This window comes from Rosa rugosa, chromosome 3 (assembly GCF_958449725.1).
Source record: "Rosa rugosa chromosome 3, drRosRugo1.1, whole genome shotgun sequence".
In the NCBI taxonomy this organism is placed as follows: domain Eukaryota; kingdom Viridiplantae; phylum Streptophyta; class Magnoliopsida; order Rosales; family Rosaceae; genus Rosa; species Rosa rugosa.
The window spans coordinates 47,378,237-47,388,070 of NC_084822.1; the positions used below are offsets into that span (position 1 = coordinate 47,378,237).

At 34.2% G+C, this 9,834-nt stretch overlaps 2 protein-coding genes across 2 annotated transcripts; both read left to right on the forward strand.

Moving 5' to 3' along the window:
* The first annotated feature begins 4,122 nt into the window (after positions 1 to 4,122).
* Positions 4,123 to 5,490, forward strand: LOC133740826 (uncharacterized). Its single transcript, XM_062168767.1, has 4 exons — positions 4,123 to 4,277; positions 4,363 to 4,413; positions 4,509 to 4,681; positions 5,050 to 5,490. Exons 1-4 carry the CDS (start codon positions 4,238 to 4,240, stop codon positions 5,188 to 5,190), a joined length of 405 nt encoding a protein of 134 aa, XP_062024751.1. The 5' UTR covers positions 4,123 to 4,237; the 3' UTR covers positions 5,191 to 5,490.
* A 1,614-nt stretch (positions 5,491 to 7,104) lies between these two features.
* Positions 7,105 to 8,232, forward strand: LOC133741218 (uncharacterized). The gene is made up of 3 exons (XM_062169154.1): positions 7,105 to 7,252; positions 7,499 to 7,671; positions 7,903 to 8,232. The coding sequence occupies exons 1-3, from the start codon at positions 7,234 to 7,236 to the stop codon at positions 8,041 to 8,043; spliced, it is 333 nt and encodes a 110-aa protein (XP_062025138.1). The 5' UTR covers positions 7,105 to 7,233; the 3' UTR covers positions 8,044 to 8,232.
* Positions 8,233 to 9,834: the final 1,602 nt, after the last annotated feature.

Here is a 9,834-nt window from a genome sequence, read left to right on the forward strand (position 1 = left end):
CAAGGTTTTGATTCCTTAGAATCTTCTGTACGATAATTAGGATCCTAAGTTAATAAATCAATGATCTAATGTTCTTCCTCTGTGTGCTATGGTGTTCCTCACCGAGCCTTACTACATTAGTTTTCCTCTTCCTTCCTCTCTTTTTCGGCATTAATAATTCAATCATCTTTTTTGGCTCTGGTTTAGGGAACTAGTGCAAGATTTTGGTTCCTTACATTTTTCCATTGGAGAACTAGGATCATAACTATTTGAATTAGTGTTTTCGAAACAGGTGAGGTCTAGGTCAACGCAGGACTTGCAAGCCGTTTTAGGCGAATCTGGAGGCGTAATTTTTGATTAAGGGGTAAAAGAGGCTTTCAAATTTTTTTTTTTAAATTGAGAGATCCAAATAGCAAATTTGGAGGTATGAATAGAACCACTCAATTATTTAACATTAAGATAGAAAATTGTTGGACCCGAGTTTTTTTTTTCATTTAGCTTGATTGTAAAGTTTCAATTAACTAAAGTCTAAAAGTTAGCTATTGCATTGATGTAAAGGGGTTTTGAATTACTATGGAGACAAAAAGACTGAATAGTTGAGATGCTGAAATACGATAAAAAATTGGATCTCACAAATGATTATTTAAAACTGTAAAAAAAAAAAAAAAAAAAAAATCTCTATACACCTGATGGATGTGAGAGAGTCGGTGATTATAAAAGATGGAGTGAGAGATTAAATAGTTTTGTATGATTGCCGGTGAGTTGTGACATGTTGGTAAATTATAATTCCAATATTGTAAGTGTCATGAGTTTGATTCTCAGTGACATATAAGGGTGGAGTGGTTTAAGTTTTTTTTTTTTAAAAAATAATTTTGTATGATTTTAATTTTTGATATTTTTAACTGTATTACCCCTCCTATTAAATTAGTTTCCTGTAATAACCCGAAACTTAGTATCACTGTAGAGCACTCTAAGATACCTTAAACTTAGAAATAATCCAAGTATCTTCTAAGCATTTATTTTCTCGATTAGAAACCGATGATACCACATGCTATACTTACAAGTTATAATAGAGTTCTAGGAACTTACTAAAATACCTTAGTTCGTATTTCTTGTGTATACTCGATATTTGTTATTGAGCCCAATACTATTACCTATATTATTTTTGTGATGCATGTCATTTTAGTACTAGTTATTGCTAACACATATTTTGAATATTACGAAATGACATATCAATCTTCGTATTAGTTTGAGAAAATGTGTATCTATGTGTATATCTATGTGTATATATGTATACATGATTCAAATGCCAATACATCTAGAAGAACTAATCTGATTTTTCTTTCTAACAACCATAACATTTCTTGGAAATTTCTTGGAAATTTCTTGGAAATTTCCTTGTAAATGCTTTGTAGACTTTCAACTCACTTTTGACTTACAAGTAAGATGCTAAAAATTAATTTTTAATGCATCTTTCTAGTCTTTATAAACATGAAGCTGAATCATTTTTCCTTCAAGCCTTAAGATCAAGTGCAAAACTGATTTGGAAGTCTTAGTTGTAGAGAAAACTCACCTCACAAATCCTTCATCCTTTTCTTTCAAGAAACTCCCTTTGTTTTTCTCAAAGAAGTCCAAGCTTGGATCCAAGACCAAAATCTTCACTTCACTTCTGAGTTTCTTAAGTAAGTACATGAATACATTCCTATATTCTTTTGCCTTTAAGATTTATCAAAGTGCATAACCGATGATAAAATGGAAAAGAATCTGTTTTGCTGCAGTCATATATTTTCGTGTTTGATAAAAGTTAATCTTGTCAAAAATAATTATATTTTCAGTTTCTTCATGAAAAATCCTTCAGTTTAGGCTTTTGAATCACTAAAAAAGGTTAAGAAATGAAGAAGTTATGGCTAATCAAAGTTTGCAACTTTTAAACTCGCTGGAAATCTCATACCGCCATTACAACTTCAAAAATTCATATCTCCCTCATTTCTTATCCATTTTCTACAAACTTTATATCAATTTGAAGCTTAGGACCTCTACTTTTATTCTGGAAAGTTTGAGAAGTAATGGTAAAATACACAGTACGTAAAGACTTAAACATCAAAGGTCAGTTTCAAAAATATCGGTTTCAGCACTGTTATGGTTCTTTTACCATTTCTGAACTATATCACTCTGATCTGGACTACATGACTTATTCCATTGAATTCCTTATGAAAAATCCTATGACTTGGTGTCTTCACTTGACTATTTCGGACATGAATTGAACAAGTTATAAAAACAGAAAGTTGACAGTACTTGGTACTATTATTTTGATTGATGAATGGACACTTCGGACTAAGATTTCTAATACTATGAAAAGTGGACTACTAACTCTTTGACTACTAACTAATATTCTTTTACTACTTCTAATTTACAGTACCTTTATTTTATTGCACATTTACTTTCAAGTTTAATTTGCAGTACCTTTATTTTATTGCACATTTACTTTCAAGTTTAATTTGCAGTACCTTTATTGCACAATTACTTTCAAGTTTAATTATAGATATATATATATATATATATATTTATGTATATATATTAATTTGTCCACACAATTTCAGTTATATTTACTTATGTAAGCTTGTTTATATGCTTGTACTTTATTATTACATATTTTACTTGATTTCAGTTATGTATAAGCTTATTTTTAATTAGCTTATTTTTAATTATGTTGTTTGCTAGTGAATTTACTTATTTGTGTTATATAATTATGCTACATATGTTTTCAGATGAGGTTATTCCTGAATATATGTATGTCTCTATATGTGTGTGTACATATACATATATTATGATCTATAATTTATAAAGATTGTATTTTGTGAATTTGATTATGTCTGAGAAGTACAATTGTGAAGCCGGGTGTTATCTACAACCCCGTGCTTAAGTGAATTACTGGTAAATGTGTTTTGGTGTTATGAGACGTTAAGCCTGGGCCCTAGTCCCTTCAGATAGTGCACTATTATACTCTTAGGAAGGTTGCTTACTTTGAGTATACATACTTGGGTATAGTACGTTGGACCCTGGTATGCTGCGGCTTACCCATGCTTTGGTATTATGGACCCTAGCATGTGGTTTCCCGTGCTTTGGTATTATGGACCCTAGCACGTGGATTTATGAATTGTTACCAATCAACCTGGCTTTCCCGTGTTTTGGTATTATGGACCCTAACACGTGGATTTATGATTTGTTACCAGTTAATCCGAAAATTCACTAAAATGAAAAGTGTACTTATATTGTTTTGATCAAATATCTATCTGTGATATATTGTTAATATGTTATGGTGTTAAGTGAAAAGAGAATCGAGCATGCATTGTTTTGAGGTTATTTGCACCTATTATTGCTGCAGTATTTGTTGATTCGATAAAAGAGATGTGACTATGTGATATTATTATGAGTTTTACAAATATTGATATATGTGTCTGTTGTGTGTATACAAATACATACTTAAGATTTGGTGTGAACATATAAATGGTTCTCGGTACATTTTTACTTGGTTGTTCAGTTTTGATTTCTTATAAGACACATTAATATAAGAATGTAAGATGTACTTACTGGGTCTGTGTTACTCATGATGCTACACCTTCATGTTTTCAGGTAACGAGTAGATGCATGGGGAAAAAGGGAAGAACCTACTAGATAAAAGAATATTTTTCTACTACTATATATTTCAAGTGAATACCTGTACTGATTTGAATTTTGCTTAACTTTGGTTACGTAAATATTTTGACAATTTCGTTTTCTAATAAAAGTACAATTCAGGTATATCTATATATAGTCTTTTACTTTCTTTCAAAAAGGAAGTTTTATTTAGTTTGGCTCACATCCCAAATTCGGGTACCATATTTCAGTACAATATTGGTCTCAAGTTTGGGGGTGTGACATTTCCTATGCTTTTTAATAATTAGGGGGTATTTACGTCAAAATATTCAGTTATGGTGCATATCCTCTTCTCTCTCTTTCTTTTTTAATTAATTTTTTTTTTTAAATTCCTCTTTACATTCTTAAAAAAAAAAAAAAAAAAAAAACTTTAAATATAATATAGAAGATAACAAATGTATATACATTTAAACGCTGAAAAAGAAAGAGCGGCCCAGATCGAAGCAAAACCGGAGCCCAAGTATATATAAATAAGCCCCAATGTAGATCGGGGGAAATTGGGGTAAAATTACAGAAGGAACCCTAAAAAATCCATCGATTGCGGCTGTGTATCGGAGATCATATGGCTGGTGGTGCCCGTTGCCGTGTCCGTTCAGGCGGAGGTTAGTTAATCGATGCCTGGGGCTTTGTTAATTGTTATACTATCTGACTCCCAAAATTCTGAATTGGATTTATATATGTTCGTAGGGTTGAGATCGTCCGGAAGAATTGGAGGAAAATCGACCGGCCTAAGATCAGGTATGTCATATTTATTACTTAACCAATGGTTCAGGTTTCAACTTGTTCTTTCTAGCCCACAAATTTTTCATTCACTGTGTTAATCAATTATTTAGGTTCCAGATTAAGTACCAGGGAACAACAAGATGACCTTCTGAGGAGATATCCTGGTGCAGCTTATATTGTTACTCGTCGAAGATCAGAACCTGCCGCTGGCGCTGGCGCTGTGGCTTCAGACGAATTCATTTCGTTTGATACCTGCCGGAGTCTTTTGTATCACTACTATGATGTACGCGTATTTTACCTTTATGATTTATATTTTACTTTCCGACCTATACCGGATTAAGACTATATATATGGCATACAAATACAAATTTCCTTAGTGTTTATGTTCAATTGATTGAATAATTGCACTATGCAACTGATTCTTATTAGCTAGGAATCCAAGTCATTACCTTTACCTTATCAGAGTTTCAACACCCCAGTCCGTTCCTCTTTGAGTGAATGGAAAATGTTATCCATCACTAGTTTATTATGTATGTAGGGTTTCTCGTAATAAATGACCAACTAATTCCTTATAATGTCATCACAGCTGATTTGCCTAAATGAAGTAAAAGTACTAACATTGTGAACAACAATCTATTTTCTGTCTTGCAGGTAACACGCTTGTGTGGGAGCGACAGTCCCGATAGTGTATCATATCGCGACACTATACTTAAGTTTTGTGGTATTCAGGTGTCACCTGATGAGTTAGACAAGAAGGCCTCTACTTCCACCAATGCAGCTCCTCATCTTTGAAGAATTGTCTCGCCCCAATGCTTATCTAGTATGGACAGTTCAGTTGTGGATGTTGTATTGCTTTTGAGGGGATCAAGGATTTGTATTGGTCAGATACCTGGATCTAAATTTTCTACAAAGTCATATATGTGTCCTGTGTGAACTTTCCCCCTTATGATATCCTGTACAAAGTCATATATGAAGTCTGCTAGATATATATCTTGTTTTAACTTTCTAATTGTTATATATGTACTCGTTCTAAAACTTCTCTTATCTATGTGCATATGAATACTTAAGATTGGTCATTGCGGGTCTTTAAGGTTTTCAAAACTGTCAAAATTCAGTTTCACATACTAAAGATTGCCCTTTTTTCTTTTCTTTCTAATGAACTTGAAAGAGTGGCAATAAATTCACAAGCTGATCTTTCTGTGTTGTTGGCCTAATGCCCCTTCTGTTTGGGCTATTTGTTTTGCATTGGAGTTCTGTTGGTTTCTTTCTTGTTTCCTTCTATCTATGTAGTAAAAACTAAAAACCCTTGAGTTATTATTATCTCGATAAATGAATAATTTTATAGAAATATTTCTATGCTTTTTTTTTTTTTTAGTTGAATTACATAACTCAATTTACACTATGAAAACTGTGTTCCTAGTTGAATTTCTAATTCTAGTAGACTAATATTTACTTGATTCAAAATCATGTCTCCAATTGAAAGGGTATTAGATACGTCTGCTAAAGATAATTAAGATTTAGATGATAGTTGTGCTCTACCAACTGATTTTAAAAAGGATGCGGCTAATACCACCCTTCTACTTCCTTGTTCACCATACATTTGATTTTAAACACCATAATTTTCAACATTACCCTTAAATAAAATAATACCACCCTAATGGACCTTTTTATCAAGTGGGAAACTAGGTGACATTTTTATCATTTCATACTCTAATTTGATCTTTTCCATAATTTCCCTATAAAATAAAATAAAACAAAACCAATAACCGGAAGAACAAAAAATAGTTTTTAAAATCAAATCAATTTCTCATTTAACTCAAGTTAGAATGGTCATTACACATTTTTTTTGCTGTCATTAATAGAATGACATTAGACAAAAGATAATTGAAGTAAATAAAGAAGAAGATATAAACCTAGTTCAAAATTGTACACCACTTCATTTGCAGCAAAGCTCAACTATCTTATTATAATAAATAAAAAAATAAAAACACTGCACTATCCTAGTCTCTTTGTTTCCATTTTTCTTCTAATATAGTTAGCCAGTTCATTATAGAGCATATGCACTTCGTTGACATGTGTTGGAATTAATGAAGATGCACAAAAGGCTTTGAACTGATAACAAAACTAAATCAAAGTGAACTGAGATTGAAAGACAGAGAGAGAAAATTCGTGGGTGGCAAGGAATTTCATCAAATTAAGAGCTCATTGAACAGTAATTAGATCGATGGAGTCATGTATCCAAGGGGAAAAAAAAAATATACGAGTGCAATGGCAAGTGAGTGGTGCGTTAAAGGCGGATGCAGCAATCTGGGCGGCACAACGAGAGGTGCAGTGGCCTGGTACGTTGTAAACTCTCTCGAGTTTAATTGTATAAAATTTCTCAATCACAAGATTGGTATTGAAATATTCGCTCATATAGGGTGAACAAAGTAGATGATATGGTGACAATAGAATGGTGCAGCAAAAAAAAATCTTTCAAGCTATGTAACATTAAATAACTACCTGCTATGAAATAAAAAAAAATTATACCACCAAAAATGGTGCATGTATTGTAAAAGATTAATTATCTTATGCATTTAGTCAGATTTTTATGTCAGAACTTTGAATTTATAATTTAATTGAGAAGTTATTAATTAATAATTAAAAAAAGAAAAGAATAAAAGAGAAACTAACAGAACGGATCGGATGGCCCGGAAGTACAAGACCAAACCCAAGAATTCACTTGTTCGTCTCTGGTTAAAGATAAGAGAAAAAGGGATTCGACTTCTTTTGGAAGAGAACCCTAAATCCATCCTCATCCATATCCAGCCAGCGGGGGAAACAGAAATTAGTTACATGGCTCCCCAGAACTCAGGTTTGTGCGGCCTTGAAATTTTTCTTCTTCCATAGTTAATTTCATCGATATATGCTAGGAATTGGTGATCTTGTTCTGTATAATTATTGTCTCGATCTGTTGAAACAGTTGTAAAATAAAATCCTGTTCAGATTCTATTGTTGGTGCACTATCGCCGAATATTTATTTATATAGGCTCTTTGCTTTTGAAGGATTTCAATTTCATTGTGTCGGATTGGAGTTTTACATAATTTTAATTTTAAACAGAGACACCGTTAACTCGAGCTCAACGCCAAGATGAGCTTCTGAACGTGTTTCCTGGCACTGCTAAGGTTATTCTTCGTCCAAGAACAAATCCAGATGGCTCTGAAATTGTTACCATAAGTGATTATGAGTTTCCTGATCTTAGATGTAAGCGCTGGTTGAAGAATCTCTATCAGGTATATAGTCTCTATAGAATTAATCCTGTGTGCTTAGTTGCTTAAATACTTTAATGTGTACGTTCAGGTAATTCGATCCCTTGGTTAATGCTTGTTCAATCCCTTGTAGCAAATAAAATTAACTTGCAAACAATTCTTAGCAAAACCCAAACACCTAAATGATGCTTTTCCTTATCATGCTTCAACTGCTGCATAAATGGGATCAAATATCTCTTCTTCTTCTTTTCGCAGGCAATGCGTTTGTGTGGGAGAGATTATGGACGTCATGTAGCTGATATTCAGTTAGATTTACCGACATTTTGTGGTATTGAAGTGGACCTCGATGTAATGGAGAAGGCAATGGGGAATGGCCTTGGCACATCGATCTCCTAGTTCGGTTCAACAATGACTCCCTTGCAGAGAACCCTTTGAACAAGATATAAGCATTTGATATGATCAGATGCATGTTTGTAGATGTTGTTGCCATATTCCAAACTGTAGTACTAAATATCAGATCAGTATGATTTTGCTACAATGTTTCAAACTGTAGTACTAAACATCCATTTACTATTTGTTTACTGAGCTCATCATTGTTACTAGATACCCCTTAAATTCATCACCATAAGGTCCCAAATTAATCATATGAGCCGAGGAGGACTGGCGTGCCATGCAATAATCTTGGGGTGCATCCTCCTCCATTGTCATTAAAGTTGACTTCCCAGTACTCAGGCCAGACCTCGTTGCCAACAAATTTGATTCCAAATGGGTGGCAACCTGGTGCTACGTACAGATCTGGGGTCTATGACCAAGTCTGAAGCGAATAGGATACGAGTTTAATACGAGCTAAAAAAAATATGCCTGGTAACCTAAAGCAGTGCAGTCTGATCCTCAATTTCTGCAAATTCTATGGAGTAATGTAATCTTAACCGTGTAGAAATCGCAATTTTAAATCATGTATGTTGCTTCTCGATACATATTTAATTGAAATTAAGGCCTCTAAGTCGATTCCAATACAAGGTTGAAACTTAAAAGCTTATCGATCAGTCATCATATATGTCGAATAAAAGATGAGAGTCCAAGAGATGGAAAAAGTACAATTACTTCTATTCCTTGCATAACATCTCCGTAATCTGTATGCACTACAGTTGGAGAACCCAAGGCCGGCCATGAAGGCCCCCACCGGAGGCTGGTGGCCTCTTATAATAAATTTAGGGAAAATGTCCATTTATCCAAAATTGAGCTTCATTAACCCCACTTACCCAATCATCTTATAAGATTTCATACTTACCCAACAAATTACATATTTTTTGCCCTAATACCCAATTAAGTATTTTTTTATTATTATTTTGTGTATATTATTGAGACAATTTTGCCCTCCCTCCCATTGTCACTTAGAAAGAAGTCAACGGAGACTTGACCGGAGTCTGGTCACCGGTCGCCGGTCGCCAGAATCCCGTCACCGGTCGCCGGAAGTTCTCAAAAAGCTCGTCGGAGATCTCATAGGTCACGGGAGAATATTATTGTTCCCCAATAATATTATTATTGCCCCACAGTAGCCCCCAGTAGAAACATTACTGCCCCCTAATAATATGATTATTGCTCCCCAGTAGAAACATTATTGCCCCACAATAATATTATTATTGCCCCAAAAAATAAGTGTATTGCCCCAATAAAATGATTATTGCCTCCCAATAATTAGCTAATCCAGCTATTATGATCATCAACTTAAGGGAAAAACAACTTGAAACAAAATCCAAATCCCAAACTTGAAGATACAAACGTGAAACTGATCATTGAGCAATTGAAAAACAAAACCAATTGTTTCTTAGAGGATACAAAATCGACAAGGCGGCTATTTTTGACAACTACCAAATTCAATAAAATTGCTCATTTTTGTACATCTTACTCCCTTGAATTGAATCAAATTCACCGAAACTCAATTTGATTAAAAACCCCCAAAATCCAAACCAACCTGAAAGCCCCAAACTGACCGGGTCGTGCATATTTATCTGGTCATCGGTGGAAGACACCGACGAGGTCGTACTGGAAATCAAGCCGGACGCAGATCCCAACCCTGCGGCGACGACACCGATTGTCGCGACAGCGGTTGTCCCTTGGAGCCGTCGTCGGAATCCAGACCCCAGAACCCGGACGACATCCCGCTCATAATCGAAACCCGATTAC

Coding starts and splice junctions, on each gene's coding strand:
- LOC133740826 (XM_062168767.1), top strand. CDS start 4,238: ATGGCTGGTGGTGCCCGTTGCCGTGTCCGTTCAGGCGGAG. Junction 4,278..4,362: donor CCGTGTCCGTTCAGGCGGAG/GTTAGTTAATCG, acceptor ATATGTTCGTAG/GGTTGAGATCGTCCGGAAGA. Junction 4,414..4,508: donor ATCGACCGGCCTAAGATCAG/GTATGTCATATT, acceptor TCAATTATTTAG/GTTCCAGATTAAGTACCAGG.
- LOC133741218 (XM_062169154.1), top strand. Junction 7,672..7,902: donor GGTTGAAGAATCTCTATCAG/GTATATAGTCTC, acceptor TTCTTTTCGCAG/GCAATGCGTTTGTGTGGGAG.